Consider the following 17,670-nt stretch of genomic DNA (forward strand, 5'->3'; position numbering starts at 1 on the left):
GGGTGGCACACGTGAAGCGTCTGAAAATAAAAAATTACATTAATAAACTAGTAAAGCTCTCCGCCTAATTCAACTGGGTCCCATAAATATATATATATATATATATCCATACCAAGGAAGAATATGTGAACTCAAATTTGTGTTGCTAAGAAAATGTGGCGTCCACGTCGCCATGGTGGGGGAGAATCTTATTTCTACTCTTCTGGTTTTTGCGGGTTAGCATCGGGCTTCGTGAAGCACTACCGCCACCTTCGGTCTGGGGTGGCACATGTGACGCGTCTGAAAATAAAAATGTCAATATAGTAGTAAAGCTCTCCGCCTAAATTCAACTGGGTTCCCATAAATATATAAAGATATATATCCACACCAAAAAAATACATCTTTTTTTTTTAGAAATATGGATGACTGATTTGCACTCCCGCCTCAGTTTTCAGGTCGAAGGTCTGAATCCCACATCTTCCCTGCTTGCTTTGCTTCCTCCCAAAATTGTCCATAGTTGTGATTGATCGGTCGCCAATACGCAACCTGTGATTGGCCGGGAAGTCAGCCGAATCAGGAGTTTAAGTGGATCGAAGATGGATGGATGGATGGATGGAAAAATGAATGAAAAATGATGAAACGAAAACACCTTGCATGCAGCAGATTGTACATGTCTGCTTTAACTTGTCGTTTTTATTGCAAGAATTAAAAAGACAACTCTTGGGTCTTCTCTGGTGTTGTAGTTTTAAATAATAATTAGGAAATATTGCAATATCATCTGTAATTTTGCAACACAGCCAGTCCAATCAATCATATGACGTGTGCTGAAATGAACGGATATTATATTAATACATTTCATTATGTTTCATGGAGGGGGTGGGACATAAAAATACCCAAACATGATGATGAACATGACGCGCATCCACGGACATCTTGGAAGTATCTTCCGTGGAAATTACTTTAGAAATCGTGCATCCAACTGACTCTTGTAGATCAGGTTCTTCCTCCCGAAAAAACTGCGAATCTTTCGGAATATCTGACGGCAAAGCATCGAATTCAGACACGAACGTCCGGCATTCTCCGCGCATTGTCCGCGTTCAACACCAACCGTTTGCTGGACGTACGTGAGGAGGCCCGCCAGGACGAAGTTCCGGCACGCGAGGTCGACCACGCAGAAGAAGAACGCGTCGAAGCTCAGCAGCGTGCTCTCGTGGCCGTAAAAAAGGGCATCGCTGAAACTGTGCGCTTTATCTGCACGGACGAAGACGGGCGGTCGGACACACGTGGACCAAGGTTCCGAGCGCAAGTCCATACCGTTGTAAAAGATGCTCTTCTCGATTGGTTCAAGGAACTCCACGCCCATGATTCTCTCCAACGCCAGTTTGTCCCTCACGTAGTAGTCCATGTCGGGGTGGACCTGAGCCGACCCAAACGTGGAAACTGAACGCAAAACAATCGCCGCCGGCGTTGAGGGTGCTGCGGACATACGTGATCTATGATTGACGCCAGGAAGAAGTTCATAGCGTGGTAGGCCCGGATGTTCTGCTCCCAGCGGCTGACCGAGCCCGGGTCGGTGAGCCGGGCCGGTCCGTATCTCTGGAAGCCACAGACCGGTTGAGAGATCGCGCGTCAGTCCGGACAACATTCAGCATTGCGACGGGCACCGACCGTGGCGAAGGACTCCCGGATCCTGTCGTACTGAGAACGGAGGCGCGTGGAAAGGGCCACCTGGAACGTCTGGATCTCGGTGCTGGGGAGGAGTCCTCTTTGGCCGCACAGCGACTCCTTCGAACAGCAGAATACACTGAGCGGCTCTTGACCTCCCGCCGCGGTGAAGTCCGAGCAGTTGCCAAAGTTCTTTTCATACGCGACAACATTTTCAACGCATCTTGGCTGGATTACTGTCAGGCATTTTAGTAGTTTGGAGTCAGCCAGCCTCCCCGAACATCTCCAATGTCTAAAATCAACCTTCTCTATCCCTCCCCGCTTTCACCAGGACTACGGCTGGTCCAGGACCGTCTGGTCCGAGAGTCTAAATGGAAGCTCAGAGTAGAAAGATTGTTTTTTTCCTGCTGCTGTTCCCAAACTGTGAATTGATCTTTGGGTGCAACTTAGACCAAGCTCTTAAGTGTCCATCTGTCAAGACCCGTTTTCATCCTTTGGAGGTTCGCCTCAGCCTCCGTTCTAGCGACTGAGCTCGGTCTTTGGCGCAGTGCGGGCGGACCTACCGCTTCCCTCCTCAGATTGTTGTTCATTTCCTCCATGTTTGTGTCGGCGTGGCCGTGCACGGAGCGTCCGTGGATGTAGTAGCCGAAACATCGCTGGGCTAAGAGCAGCACGGAAATCTGCAAAGACAAAAACGCGCTCGAGTCAAGACCGGCAGATTAAGACTCGAACGTACGATTAGACGCAGCTCACGTTGCTCATCGAGCAGAGGTCCACAAAGTGACGGATTTTGTCCTCCACGCAAATCTCGTAGAAGACTGTGAAAATGACCTGCGTGCACATTTAAGCGTGTGTCTCAATAAAGTTCTTTACCGCTTTTCCAGGTCAGGTAGCTTCAGGAGGGATACCCAGACTTCCCATTCCCCAGCCACTTCTTCCAGCTCTTCCGGAGGGATCCCGAGGCGTTCCCAAGCTAGCCGAGAGACATGGTCCCTCCAGCGTGTCCTGGGTCGTCCGCGGGGACTCTTTCCGGTGGGACATACCAGGAACACCTCACCGGGAGGGACCTGAATCAGATGCCCCAGCCACCTCATCTGGCTCCTCTCAATGCGGATGACCGAGCTTCTCACCCGTTCTCTAAGTGAGAGGCCGGACACCCTGCGGAGGAAACTCATTTCTTCCGTCATTTCTTAAAAATTGTTGAGATTTTTTTGGGTGGTGGTGTTGGTCAGGGGGTCCTCAAACTTAAAAGTACATAGAATCATGAAATATTTTACCCCGTTAAAACCTTTTTCAGAACTGCTCAAACCTTCATGTTGCGATCGTTCACTTTTAAAAGGGAAAAGAAAGCAAAAACCTGCACAAGTCCAATGCCGAGCCAAAGCGTCGCCGCAAGACCGAAGCGCACAGTCGGACTGTATGATGGTGGCCCCTCCTGCTGGGGGCACTCGGACGGTGGCCAGGGCTCCCGGACCGTGTATTCCCAGAAACCCAAAGCCTGGATGGAGAAGGCAAAGATTTGGACCAGCACCAAAAAAAACCAAAAAAAAAACGGGCGTGTCTGGAAAGTACTTTGAGGAAAAAGAGCACAGCCAGGATCTGAAAAGTTGGCCTGATCTTGCGGACGGTCTGGAGCTCGTTCCACTCATTGGCTACAAAGTAGGTCCTCCAAATGCTGACGGGCAAGAGATCCCGTTTCTGATGAGCCGCCCCTGACAGCAGAAGAGTGCACACTGAGTACTGCTTTGGTTCCGCCCAAAAGGAGGACTACCGCACTCATTCGATACCTGCCGCGGTCCGACTAGCCGCGGTGCGAGGCTTCTCCCAGTCGATGAAGAAAACATCCACAGAAAGCTGCACCATCAGCTGGTGGAGGAGCTGCACCGCCTGGAAGAACACAAGATCGGGTATGCGACTCGGGTCCAGTACGCACGCTCTACCCAAACTCTCCACAAAGATATGAAAAATTGTTTCATTTGACACTGTGCGATTCTTCAGAACTTTGGGATATTTCTTCGTTTTTTGGGTGTGATTGCAGACGTTTGAATGCCCATGCGAGCGTCGAGCGTTTCGGGACTTTCAGCACAACTTGCTGAAACAGGCGTTGGATCCATGAAACTCCGGCGAATGACAAATCTGATAAAATATGAAATACAAACAAATTTGCTTTGCTACGTGACTGACCTTGAGCGCAAAGGCGCAAACGACGTACGTCACAAAATGCTTGTCCTCCTGAGGGTTAAGCGGCAGGAACGCGGGAACTTGCTGAAGGCCCTAAACACAATTCAAGAACAAATTGCAAATAAATAATAATAATAATGAAAAAAAAAATCCAACAATTGGGCCTCGTATTGAAATTTGTTAGCGTAGCGCTGAGAAAACTTTGGCGCTCCAAAATCAACCACTCAGTCATTAAAATTGTCAACTCAATATTTGATTAGCTACAATAATCAATCAATCATCTGATTATTTAAAGACATAAATAAAGAAATACCAAAACTAATAATAAAAAAGATTTTCATAATAAGAGCATAATAATTTTTCATTTTTAGTCTTTAGCAGTGTTAATTGTGATTAATTATCCGAAGACTTGAATGCAAAATGTTCCTTTTTTAAAATACTGCATATCCATCCATTTTCTTAGCCTCTTATCCTCACGAGGGTCGCGGGGAGTGCTGGAGCCTATCCCAGCTGTCAACGGGCTGGAGGCGGGGTACACCCGGAACTGGTCGCCAGCCAATCGCAGGGCACGTGGAGCCAGACAACCAATCACACTCACGCGGCAATTGAGAGTGTCCGATTAATGTTGCATATTTTCGGGATGTGGGAGGAAACCGGAGTGCCCACCCGGAGAAAAGCCACGCGGGCACAGGGAGAACATGCAAACTCCACACGGGCGACTGTGGGATCGAACCCGGGACCTCAGAAGTGATTTGAAAATTCATAATTCTATCTATCGGGTATTTCACGAGATGACGGCGACCTTGTGAATCGTGAGACAGTAGAGTCCAGTTGCCACGGTGACGAGGACCAAAACATTGGCCACGTCTCCAGCGTAGAACAACAGGAAGGTCCAAACAATCTAGCGCCGGCGACGGGACGAGCAAAAGAGAAGACCAGACGACGCGCATTAGCGGCCCGTTCGCCACCCGTCGGGGGGGGGGGGGGGGGGGGGGTCGCCCCAGATTCACCCTCAGGTCCGGGGCCGCCGAGGCCGTCCGCCTCTGCCAGCTCGCCGTCTTCAGCACCGACAAAAGCGCCACCAGGCCGACCAGCGCGCCCGCCGCAGTCTGGGAAACAAGCACAGACAATATCGCCGTCGCCATAATCCGGATCGGCAAAGCAAGGCCACGCCCGACGTGTTCCGCGAGCTGCGTTCAATCGTGTTTGTCGTCATGAAATCCCGCAGTTGACTCGATGTCACCGATGCAGGATGACAATTTACTGGAATTCCCCGGTCTTGATTTCAGTTATGGATTATGGATGGCGTGCAGTTTTGGTCCAGTGGGTTTTGGCAAAAAATGCTACCAACGCTTCTTTTGAATGGTTCGTCCTCAATATTGTGCGGTTGAATGTTTGTTGCTCTCTGAGAAAAGATCTGCACTCTAGTAAAGTTATTCTACATATTATTAAAGTTCTAATTTATTTAGCATATCCTGCTTCATCATGCAGAATATTGAATCTGGATCGCTTTTATGCCAGAACATGTCCTGCAGGGGAATGTTTATATACTCCCCCCTGTGGCCATTTGAATAATGACGGATATTTATTGAAAATTTCAGAAAAGGTTTGAGAGGCGAGATGAGTGAGTAAAGCGAGGACGTAGCGAGAAAAATAAGCACAAAACAGAACATTAGCTATGTGAATAAACAAAAATGCAAATATGAAACAAAAAATACAACATTACATTGGAATCTGTTTTTATATGAGATAGTCGCACAGCACCCTGTGAGGGAGGAACAGGACAAGACAGGACGAGAGGAGATGGGACATGACAGGTTGGTACAGGACAGGGCAGTGCAGAATGAGACAGGATAAGAGAAGATGGGACACGACAGGGTGGGAGGGGACAGGACAGGACAGGACAAGACACGATGAGACAGGACAAGACAAGATGGGACACAACAGGGCATGGACATGGACAGGACATGAAAAGACAGGACGAGACAGGACAAGACACAACAAGGCAGGACAAGACGAGATGGGACAGGACGCGACAGGGCAGGATGAGACAGGATAAGAAAAGATGGGACACGACAGGGCGGGACAGGACAAGACCAGATGGGACACGACAGGTTGGGACAGGACAAGACAAGATGGGACACAGCAGGGTGGGGCAGGGCGCAACAGGGGAGGACAAGACAGGAGGAGACAGGACAGGGTGGGTCAGGACAAGACGAGACGGGACACGATAGAGTAGGACAGGACAAGACACGACGAGAAAAAGAGACAAGACTAGCTGGGACACGACATTGCGGGGGAGGACAAAACACGATGGGACACGACAGGACCGGATGAGACCGGAACAGGGCAAGCACTTTCCCGTTGTGTGGCGCAGGCGAGGCCCGCCGTGCTCGGACTCACATCGACCACGTAGGCCTCGTACATGTGCGCATCCTTCACCGTCGTCGTCTGAAAGAGGAAAACGTCACGCAAAACGATGTTTTCGGGACTCCCGACACGACAAAAACTGCACTTCAGAACGACGTGAACACAACACCGACTCACCGGATCCGGCGGCGTGCTGACGTTGGGATTCGAAGGCGCGTCCATCCGGTCACGAAGCAATCGTCCTCCGACGTCCGTGCAGTACTGCAGCCCGTGTACGCGAAAAGGACGGACGGCGGCGTTCAAAGGGGAACGCGTCAAAGTTGGACGACATCATACAGACACAAACAACGTGCAGTCAATCAGCACACGTTGGCGCCACGGTTACAACGACAACCGCAACTTTTTGCCATTTTCTTCTCTTAATTCTCTCCGAACATTAATAAGTATAAACTCAAAAGTTGGTTTATTCATTTTTTCCCCCAAATAGTTCAATTGTATTTGTTGTTTTTCCCGAAAATAAAAGCAAAAAAAAAAAAAAAAAAAAAAACCTTTGCGTGTGTTTCAGAAAAAAAATGAGGCAACTTATTTGGAAATGTCATGTCACAAGGCTTTCTTGTTTATGATGACACAAATAACAAAATGATGTCACAAGCAGGTATTGGCTCCTTTCTGGTTGGGCAGTTTGAAAATAAAATGCATTATTTTTATTTTGGAAGAGTCGTCAAACGTCCACGCAGACTGCAATATGATTGGCTGCCGCAGCCAAGGCGCCTGCACGTCGCAGCCAATCATCCTGATTAAGATTGATTAGTGAAGGCCGACGGAGGTCAGCGGGTCAGGTCGGAAACGGCGTGGTGTTCTAGCCACTGATCTCAAAAATCAAAATCAAAACAAAACAAAACAAAACTGCATAGCGCATACATATTTAACGGTATGTTGATTGGTTGAAGCCAGTTGGCCGCCATCTTGGTACTCCCAAAACGTGTGGAGGAAGTGATTGACAGGTTGGATTATGGCAGCGTTTTTCCTCAAAGTTTGGTATGTAGAATTAAAACTGGTCGTATGAGCTTGATATATTTTCAGTTCTGGTAACGTGAAGGATTTTTAATTCGATTTGGTATGCCAAAAAAGGCCAAGTGCAAAGGAAAGACCGTGACGAGCAAGAAACCTTGCATAAATTACCGAGGGCCCGATTTCCGTGACCCGTTCGCTGTGAAGCACTATCATCGTAACATAGCAAAAAACTCAGCATTTTTTTGGGTCATAAAAACATTCAATTTCAAGTCAATCAGTTCGATATATTTTTGGAAATAAGGACTTGCAATGGACAAATACATTTGTTGTCTCTGCGATAAAAAAATCCAAACTTGTTTCCTTGCATTTGAAAATCAAATTCAATTTGCAGAGTTCTGTATAATGAAATTCATTCAAAATGTCACAGAAAAATGTGTTTTCTTGCTTATCCACTGATGAAGTTTGGGAAAATATATTGGCGTGGCTTTTTCGCGTCGGCCTGTGAAGGTGAAGCCGAGAGTGAACAGTCAACAACAACAAACGGAAGCAAAACTTTGTTCAAGTGAATTAAGATAATCAGAAAAAAAAAAAAAATACGAACAAACTTTAACAGGGTCAAAGTAAATCTTTCCAACTTCCCTGTGGAACGTTTTCTCACGGCCACCAAACTGGCGATGAACGCACAGGTCAGCGCGTTTGTTTTGGGAGAATCAAGATGGCGGAAGGCGACTTCACTTTTGGTGGCCAATGAGCCATCCAGTCTTTTATTAATTTTGGTTATTTGTTAGATCAGTGGTTCTAGCAGCCCGGCTAACCCAAATGATGTCGACAATTTGTGGCAGATTCTTCGTGACGAATCCTCCGTTGACCATTCTGACAAGAAAAGTGCGATCACACGAAAAAGGAACACGCGCGCCGTACGAGACAAAACCGGACCGGCCCACGACTGAATCTCTGAAATCGGGATTGCGGTTTTTAACTGACATCAAAAGCAAGAAAAAGTTTTAGATTCTTCGTTTTTCGAGCCAAGAAAAAAAAAAAAGAACATATTTAATGGGTTAAAAGAAAAGAATTATTGATGCTTTTTGTGGATGAACATTGCAAACGGCATAAAGTGGAACGACATCAACATTGTGGATGGTTGACGGTGTGCTTTAAAACTTCACTTGTCTTAAAGTACCTTTCAATACTCCATCCTCACAATCATAAGAATTAAAAAAAAAAAAATCAAATGAAAACAAATTAGAACGTTGTATGTCAATAGATGCTACGCAATTACAATTATTATTTTAACAATCATTTCACGGCAATGGGAAAAAAACCCAGTACAAAGCAGCGTTGAAGGACAAAAAAAGAAATCGAAGATTTTCAAGTAGATCGGACGCATACAAATACATTTTTGCTGAACAAATCCTAAAAAAATATTGATGATTGCCTTTTGGATAACTAACGGTGACCATGCAGAGTTGCAATATTTAATGAGACTGCACTGCAAATCTTTGAAAACAACCAGCAGCTAAATAAAGACGGCAGGTCAACCTTGGGTTACAATCTCGGGAGAAATATGCACCCTAAAAGTTTGAAGGTAAAAAAAAAAAGAAAACAATCAAAGTTCCTCACGTGACACGAAATCGATGGGATGTCAAATGAGTTTGTAAATCATCAGAAACGCCATTCAAATACAACTACTTGCACCTTGTAACGAGTCCGTTTGAAAATACTAAAAATCCCAAACGTGTCGAGAAAGGCACTCGTGCGTCGGGAGCTTCCTTTACTAATAATTGATGATATTCTTTGCCAAATACACAAATATTGAACCTTCGGGCCTTTGACACAAAGGCAAAATTCCTGATTCCATCTTAACAGGCAGCGTGAACACTGAACTCGGTCATTTGAGGGAGTTTCATTCCATCCATTTTCTTTTGCCGCTTATCCTCACAAGGGCCGCGGGGAGTGCTGGAGCCGATCCCAGCTGTCAACGGGCAGGAGGCGGGGTACACCCTGAACTGGTCGCCAGCCGAGCCGGCGACCTTTCAAATTTCTCTCTCCCCAGCTGCTCATTTGGCACACATCAAGCCCAAAAATGTCATTTACAACTTAAAATATGTACCTAATATTTTGTCAATTCTGTTGATACCTGCTAAATGCGCCCCCCCCCCCCCGTTGTATTGTCAAACTATGTATTTTCTCGCCAAACTGTGACACAGAGGGATAAAAAGACAACCTGCAAAATGATTTCTTGCATGAGATTTCATAATGCGGGCAATCAAAAGTTACATTTTTTTAAATGGGAAAGACTGCATTCTCATAATCATAGGTAATGTGTGTCATCCAGCAATTTGAGTTCCATAATTGTTTCCAGGCTAACGGCACATTGAGCACAATTCATAATTTTGGACTTTCCCCACAGGACGCAAAGCAATCGACTGCTGATCATTTTTACACTTTGCCTGTTCTATAAAACGCGCATTATGAGACCCCTGCGTACATCAAATTTTATTTCGTTTGTCCATAACCGGCACAAATATTGGTGTTTTATTCCCTATGAAAAATGTATGGCATAATAACGTAAAACTTACCAAGAAAACTGGACGTGTCTTTCTACATCATGTGTGGAACATATTCCAAATAATAAGACGATTGCAAACGGATGGGTTGACAAAATAAAAATTAATAAGGAAAAAGAGATGCATGTTTTGACATTCTGTATTGTCAGCCAATTAAAAAAAATATTCAGTTTCGACATTTCAAGAATGTTCATCAACCACCTTCTGCAGACTCGCAATAATAATAATAATAATAATAATAATATTTAAAAATCACTTTCTGTTCCGGCTGCAACGCGGCTTAATCTTGTCTTTACATGCCTCCGACACTAGAGGGCAGTGACACCGTCTCACAGTTAAAAAGTAACGCCAACAAGGAAGAAGTCCAGCACCCTCGAAGGCCACTCCCAGTTGGGTGAGTGCAAAAAAACAAAAACAAAAAAACCAGACGATCGACGTAGAATTCTCAGAGAAGTTCCAACGAGACTCCAGTTCTCAAAGGGCCGAGTGGTCCGAACGCCACACCGGAGGCTTCGGCGTCCTGTTGAATGTCCACAAGAGGGCGATAGTCTTCACTTCAGATGGAAGATTCTAAATACACTCCCCCCCCCCCCGCCCTCCTCCCTCCAGCTTAACAGTGACCAGTTTTTTTTTTTTTTTTTGCAAAAGCATCAACGCAAATATGGCAGTGTTCATCGATCGTCCTCCGTCGCCGCGACTACGGAACTTTGCGTGCAATCGGGTAACATTCAACACACCCCGAAAGGAATCCAAGAAATCAGCAGTATCTGGCGGACTCGCATGGACAAAAATAATAATAATAAGAATAGAAAAACAAAACATCCATCCGTCCATTTCCCGAGCCGCTTATCCACAAAACAATTCACAAACTTCTCACAAGAAACAATCAATATTAACATTCGCTCTGCTTTGGGCAGAGTCAGGTCAAACCAAAGGGGGGGGTTGTAGGGTCACATGATCGCAGGGGTCATAAGGCCACAATGGTGCACGGGTGTTTGAGTTTACAAGGCAGCACTCCTCTGTTGAGTTGATAGAACTCCACCAACTGGATCAGGTCGGTGAATTTGGTGGCACTATCGTCAAGGCTGAAGAAGACTTGGCCGTCCTCTTCGCACTGGTGAGCGGCGAAAGGGGGGGGGGGGGGTGGGGTGGGAGGGTGAAAAGGTCAAACGTTAACATCAAACAAACAAAACATTCCTCTCACTGGCATCGAAAATCAGATAACACAAAAGGAAATCAACCGCTTACATTTGCATTTTTGGAAATCACCTAATCCGCCGTTCACCACGTGGGTGACATTCCAGATCCCCCCCCCATAATTCCCTCAAATTAACGACAATTATTTCACTCACATTTGGAAAATGTACCGGTCTGGTCCACCAGTCATACCCAAAGATATAACGTTACGGGTGTGTGTTTTGTTTGTAATTATGAGTGTAGCCCTTTAAGAGCGGAGTGGGGCGGCGTCAGGTAAACCAGGAAGTAGAAGTAGGCTTGAGCTTGCAGATCCTAAAACGTCAGGCTGTGGTTCACTTAGAGGCAAGGGTGCTCAATACGTCGGTGGATCGTTTTGGGTTGATTGCGTGACGGCGTGCCCCCCCCCCCCCCGAAAAAAAAAAGACCCTACACCAGGTGTGTCAAACGCATTTTTGTCGCGGGCCGCATTGTAGTTACGATTTTCCTTAGAGGGCTGTTATGGTGAAAACAACAAAATGCTGAATGGCCACATCATATTTACACACGAAATTTATGAACTTGTTTTGGAATCAGAAATCAAGCGTGACGGGTTTTTCCAACCATCACACAAAAATGCTTATATCTCAACATTATCATTTATGACATACGACAATTTGAAAATGTTGGGATCTATTTTCACAAGAATCACAGATTTTGACACCGATGACTTGCCTTAGTGGGCCACGTAAAATCATGTGCGCGGGCCGAATCTGGCCCCCGGGCCTTGAGTTTGACACCGCCTCGTCGCTTGACTCAGGTGTGGCCAAAACGTCGAGCGCACGCACGTAAATATGCGTTTTAGCGAGCTGTCCTTCTATTTACGGCAATCCAAGTGTGCGCCGCGCCCCCCCCCCCCCCACACACACACACACGCCAGTCTGGCTGCTTGAAAAAAAGATCTTGGGGTAAAAAAAAAAGTCTGGCCACCACTTGAGGGCTCATCTTTGAGGGAACATTGGTCAAGACTACACAAAATAAGCGTCGTCTTTCAATTTCTATGTATTTCTACCTGTGACAAATTTTACGTGCGTAATTTCTTTGTGCTCGACTGTGCAAATTAGCGAGCGCGATGGCGTACGCGCCCGTCAAGTCACAGTGACTGATTATTGATTGTATAAAAATCTCAAGAGTTTCATGCATGGGTTTCATGTTGGGAGGTACAAATCTATTTTTGTCCACTTGGTGTCGCCGTTCGCAGCACATTCCACACCTCGGTAAAATGATAAACGATATGTTGTACATGTAAATATGGTTTCCAGTTTGGGGAAAAACCTGCTCCATGCATTCTCTATATTCATTTATGTAGAAGGAAAATATTTGTCACCAAGCAGTACTCTTTACTTTTTCCTGTTGTCACCATCCAAGCCTCACTGCGGGCTTGACATACTTTATTATTGCTATAATGTCAAGCTATAGAGCTCGCGCACGTTACGTCACCATTTTCCCGTCGGCCATATTGCAGGTCAAAAAGAGCTGCTCGACAGTGTGGGCGACGTTGAACCGGAGCAGAATATTCATAACGCCCGAAACCTGTTGCGCTGTTGGTTGTTACAAGAGACGAGACAGAAATTCAAAGAGGTCATAATATGGAATACCAGCTGAAAAGACCTGAAAATATTTTCGCAGATATTTTGGCAATTCAACGTGATGGATGGTGCCCACCCAAATCCACACAACTGTGTAGCGATTACTTCATTTCAGGTAGGAATTATTATTCTCAATCTCAAATTCCCAAGAAGTATTTATAATGCCAAGTTGGCTCATTTGAGAAGAGAGTGTTTAAAAAAAAAGACAAAAAAAAAAAAGACAGGGAGTCGTCTCCAAGGTACACGGAAGCGTGTTGCGGCCACACGTTAAACTTCGGTAAACCTCTCCACGACAGACTTTTTTTTTTTTTTTTAAATATGCACTGTTCTCAAATGAGTCCCATGCGTATTTAAAAAAGAAAAACAAACCGTCAGTCACGGAGAGCTTTACGTAGGTTAAGGTGTGGCCGCAGCACACTTCCGTGTACAGGGGCCGAAGCCTATCCCAGCGGTTGATTTTCTTTTTTTAAATGGCCAACAATGCATATTTAAAAGAAAAAAAAAAAAAAAAAAGTCTGTCATGGAGAGGTTTACCAAAGTTTAACATGTAGCCACAACGCGCTTCGTGTACGGAGGAGCCGACTCGCTGTCTTTTTTTTTTCCCCCAATCATAGTTAACGAATGCGAGTTTCTGTAAAACCAGGGGTCATTTATTGAAATATTGAAAAAATTTGAGTGGCTCCATCACGATGTGGGATTTATTCTTGATTGAGAACAGATCCAGCAAGCAAGTATTTGTATGCGTCCAGACTTTTCTACGCTTTGGGACTCTTCCGTGTAAATCTCGATGACTTCCTCAGCAGACCCACGCTTTGCTCGACCGTCAATATGGCCAGTCAGGTGACTTCGGTGACGTCGGTGCACGAGCTCGATCGGCACGCCCGACAATGGAAATGCAAGCCTGAGAAGTGCCGTCGAAATCGAACTGTACCGTCTGGCGGAAAGCCGAATATGAATGAATATGACCCGTTTATTACTTCAGCGGTAGCTCGGTTTTTGAACTAATCAGTTTTCGAACAAAAAATGAGATTTTTTTTTTTTTTTTGCTTTGATTTTCGAACGAAAATCGGTATTCGAACGCCCCGACCAGCTGACCCACGCCGATTCGTTATTGTGCTTTCGAACGCACCCCAGAAAATACCGGAAACGACGTCACAGGCGCAACGCAAGCCGTTGACCCACACACTGCCTTGCACGCCAACGTGTCTTTTTTTCTTCCAATTTTCCCCCTCATTATTGCTCGTTTAAAGTTATTCTGCGCTTTTGTTCATAAAAAAGGTTTACAAGGCCGGGGGCCAAGTCGCTACAGATACGGCAATGCGCTGCCAGCCTAGCGTACTCTACTACTAAAGCTTACATTTTAGGCCAAAAATAAATATATTTCTTAAATCATTTAATTATATAAAGTATTTAAACTATGCATGTATTTCGACTATGCAGTTTAATATCAGGAAAAGCTAAAAAAAAAAAAAAAAAAAACCTTTAAAAAACTAATTTTTTTTTTTTATAGGCTTGGAACGCATTATTTCCTTTTCCTTTCATTGTAATGGGAAAACACACTTTGGCTTTCGAACGTCTTGTGTTCGAGAACCGAGGCACCACTGTATTTGGAATCGGATCATTACGAAGAACCAATTGAAGGTTTGAGCTAACACCAGCGCAAAGGTTTTGCCTACCGGTAGTATCTGGAAATGTTTGATTTTCTGGTGATGGCACAACGTGAGCACAAAAGCCTTCGGGTTACTCTGGCTGACTCGGAGCAGAAACAAGCTGCAAGAAGAAAACAAAAATCATCCAAATTTAGCTGGAAAGTTTGAAGAAAAAAAAATAAGAATAAAGCGTAAAGGGCATTTTTATGAATTTACCCATCGACTTGACCCTGTTGGTGGATAATGCGATGCGATTCTTCTCTGGTGATTCTGCCGTGGAACCACAGCTGGGCTATGTGGATGACTGGAGGGAATTATTTGCGATATTTAAGAAAGCCGCCGCAGTATTTTGAAAATATCGAGCCGGTGAAAACGATTGAACGCGGGCGTCCTGGCGTTTACCCGAGTTGAGTGAGGAGTGATGCAACGGACTATGGGAGCCCAACACGTTCATCCGGTGATTCCTCTTCTGCCGTACAAAGAAAAATGACACCATTAGTCGAGATTCAAAGTGTACGAGACACAATTTTTAGCATCGACTTCAACTGACGCTAACTGTCAAAAATTTCAATCAAATAAATGCTCGTTCGGTGGCCGCCACCATTTTTTTTTTTTTAACCAAGCAGTTTTTGTAAAAGAGCCTTCCGTTCGTCAATCTGTTCACACATCCAGAAACATGTATTTTAACTTGTTAGGGGAATACATTCCATAATTTCCGGCCTACAAGCCGTGACTTTTTTCACACGCTTTCAACCCTGCGGTTTATGCGTCGATGCAGCCAATGTGTGCATTTTTTTCCTCTAACGGCCGTAAAGTGGCCACTCGAGCGGAAAAGGTAAGAATGAGAACGGTGGAATATATGTGCTGAGGAAGTGACTTCTACCCGCCATGTTAAGGCTGTGCTAGCGTTAGCATTGTACTAGCGTGTTGCTGCTGTGTTATTGGCGTGTCTCAGTGATTTCTGCCTCTAAGTTTTTATTTATTTATTTTTAAACGGCCCTGTCAGAGCCGCGGTAGCGTTAGCGCCACGCTAGCGTTAGCACTGTGCTAGCGTGTTGCTGCTGTGTTATTTGCATGTCTCAGTGATTTTTACCGGTAAGTTTTTTTTTTATTTTTTTTTTTAATCAGCCCTGTCAGCGCCATGGTAGCGTTAGCGCCACGTTAGCACCGAGGTAGCGTAAGCGCCACGCTTGTGTTAGTACCACGCTAGCGCCACACTAGCGTTAAACTTTGTGTGTAAACTTTGTCTTTCTTTGTCAATATCTCGCACCGCCGCGGCTTCCGTATGTACCAAATGTTATTTCCTTTGCAAATGTACTGGGTGAGGCTTGTAACCAGGTGCGCTCTGTAGGCCGGGATTTACGGTAGTTATGAGTAAGTTTTTCTGACAATGAGAGCAAACCAGTATTTCATAGCCGCCCGCAGTAGATTTGTCAGTTTGAAGACATGAAGACAAATCCAGTTCTGCGAGCAGAAAGTTGGCTTACGATCCCTATTTCATTCCTTTCTTTCTTATTTATCAAGACCGATGCGCGTAATGATCGAAATTTAAAAGTGTACAACTGGATGAGACTCACCCTCCACGCATGGCCCTCCTCCACGGCGGCGCTCTGAGCTTCCACAGGGTTGTCGATCACCCGGCCTATCGTTCCCGAAAAGTCCATCGCCACCAGAGAGTTCTCGGACACGCTTCGCTGGAGGGAGGCGGAAGGGGGATTGGGGGGGGGGGGGGGGGGGGGGGTGAAGACGTTACAGTCAAAATCAGGAGCGTCAAAAAGGATCCGGCGGGATTGGAGAGTATATGGACGTAAAAAAAAAAAAAAAAAAAATGTACCACAGGTGCTGAGAAGTGTGAAAGTAGAGTTTTTCTTTGCTGCGGGATCTTGTAGTTCTGGTACAAAATAATCCCGTACTACCGAGATAAAGAGAGAAAACACAGAAGTTCGTCTTGATGAAGAAGAAGAAGACATTTCTTCATAGCAGTAGTTTTTGTTTTTTTTAAAATTAAACTGGGGTGCGGGGCAACCATCAACTATCATGAAAAGTTATCATTACGTATGAAGTTAATATTTGCAATCATTTGAAGCGAGACGAGATGGAAGAGTTTAGCTCCAATTTGAGTTCACGTCTCGTCCGCGAATATTATATCATTAAATTAATCCAATGCTTGCATTCTTGTGATTTTTTTTTTTTTTTTTTTTTTAAAAGGGGGGTCGGAGATCTTGTCTCGGACTATTCGGAACTTCTCGTCGAGGGCAAACTAATTGAGGCTGGATGGGACGTGCTTCTGCCGTTTGGAGTCAAGTCATAAAATCTAAACGTTGAAAAAGTCTCATGATTAGCAATTTATCAAGCCCTCTTTTTGCTGCATGGTAGATGTAATAAATTCACGCATCCATCGTTTTAAAATTATGTGAGTAAATACGTGTGAATGAAGTTTTGCATTAGGTGTTAAATACAAGGCCCAGGGGCCAGATCCGGCCCGCCACATCATTTCATGCGGCCCCTGAAAGCAACTGGCGCGTCATCCGTCACGATTGTTCGAATTTGTGTCAAAATTTCCAACTGTCAAGTGTAATAAATAATGTCATGATTATTGCAAGCTAGAACCCTTTTTACTTTAACTTGAAACTATAAACTATTATCCCCACTTGTGATTTCAAAACCCTGTTGTGGAAAAATGTAAACTAATGAGACGATTAAACATTTATACGGTCGAACCGGCCCTCGTGACACAAATGACAGGAAGAACCTTTCGACTTTGCGGACGCGAAATAATGAAGCGTATCAACGTTTTGGTCCTTTTTTTTTTTACACAAAAAGACGCATGAACACACTTGCCGGTACCTTGAACAATCGAAAAGCCGTCATCCAACAGGTTCTGCCTTGCTCATCTTCAGCACACAGAATCCTTAAGTCCTTGGACTCCCCTCTGCATTTATTGGGCTGCAGAGGAACAAATACACAATTTGAAATCAATACGCTCGTTGGTACGCTCGCGTGACGCGGCACCGAACCGATTCAAAGCGTTTTTCGGGGATGAATCTTATAAATGTATGCATGGCAGAGGCCTCTCGCGGGAGCCGGAGTTCAACCAGAGGCCAAGCGTTCCTCCGCCGGTGATCCCCCCCCCCCCCCCCGACTGCGCCGGCTTATCTGACGCTCACCTTGATGCAGAACTCGTAGTCTGTGGGCGCGGCGTGCTGCTTTTTGCCGCTGATGACAGCGAAGATGTGGCTGTCTTCAAGGTCTGCCAGGAAATGGAGATGTCTGGGCTCCTGAACACACATAATTCATATGTCAGATGATGACAGAGACAGAAACTGCCTTCAGTTACACAGAAAAACCTCAGGAACAAAAAAAAAATAAATAAATAAAACAAGCTTTGCAGGATTCAAAGCGTTTGAAAACATTTTTTTTAAA

General features: G+C 45.2%; 2 protein-coding genes across 12 annotated transcripts in view; both read right to left on the reverse strand.

The window, feature by feature from the left end:
• Positions 1-652: 652 nt before the first annotated feature.
• Positions 653-6,734, reverse strand: LOC133501213 (meckelin-like). Of its 4 annotated transcripts, none has more exons than XM_061820798.1 (15): positions 6,373-6,732; positions 6,229-6,276; positions 4,836-4,934; positions 4,628-4,726; positions 3,829-3,918; positions 3,432-3,531; positions 3,217-3,356; positions 3,002-3,142; positions 2,398-2,475; positions 2,208-2,324; positions 1,648-1,764; positions 1,468-1,575; positions 1,294-1,396; positions 1,104-1,230; positions 653-1,015 (listed from the first exon to the last, which is right to left on the reverse strand). In XM_061820798.1, the coding sequence occupies exons 1-15, from the start codon at positions 6,415-6,417 to the stop codon at positions 973-975; spliced, it is 1,455 nt and encodes a 484-aa protein (XP_061676782.1). In that variant the 5' UTR covers positions 6,418-6,732; the 3' UTR covers positions 653-972. The 4 variants fall into 4 exon arrangements, with proteins under 4 accessions (XP_061676782.1, XP_061676781.1, XP_061676783.1 ...); XM_061820797.1 differs by having other exon boundaries at positions 1,088-1,230; positions 6,373-6,731; XM_061820799.1 differs by lacking the exon at positions 4,628-4,726 and having other exon boundaries at positions 1,088-1,230.
• Positions 6,735-8,144: 1,410 nt separating this feature from the next.
• Positions 8,145-17,670, reverse strand: part of LOC133500552 (growth factor receptor-bound protein 10-like) — a 63,553-nt gene continuing 54,027 nt past the window's right edge. For 4 of the 8 annotated variants that reach the window (XM_061819365.1, XM_061819364.1, XM_061819360.1 and 1 more), the window contains exons 10-17: positions 17,415-17,525; positions 17,095-17,193; positions 16,082-16,159; positions 15,825-15,941; positions 14,650-14,716; positions 14,464-14,551; positions 14,275-14,368; positions 8,147-10,890 (exon numbers count right to left, since the gene is read on the reverse strand). In XM_061819365.1, the coding sequence (XP_061675349.1) occupies positions 10,744-10,890; positions 14,275-14,368; positions 14,464-14,551; positions 14,650-14,716; positions 15,825-15,941; positions 16,082-16,159; positions 17,095-17,193; positions 17,415-17,525 (801 nt within the window). In that variant the 3' untranslated portion in view covers positions 8,147-10,743. Of the gene's footprint in view, positions 10,891-14,274; positions 14,369-14,463; positions 14,552-14,649; positions 14,717-15,824; positions 15,942-16,081; positions 16,160-17,094; positions 17,194-17,414; positions 17,526-17,670 lie in introns of all 8 variants that reach the window. The other 4 variants (XM_061819358.1, XM_061819361.1, XM_061819366.1 and 1 more) reach the window with 2 other exon arrangements.

This window comes from Syngnathoides biaculeatus, chromosome 5 (assembly GCF_019802595.1).
Source record: "Syngnathoides biaculeatus isolate LvHL_M chromosome 5, ASM1980259v1, whole genome shotgun sequence".
NCBI lineage: Eukaryota > Metazoa > Chordata > Actinopteri > Syngnathiformes > Syngnathidae > Syngnathoides > Syngnathoides biaculeatus.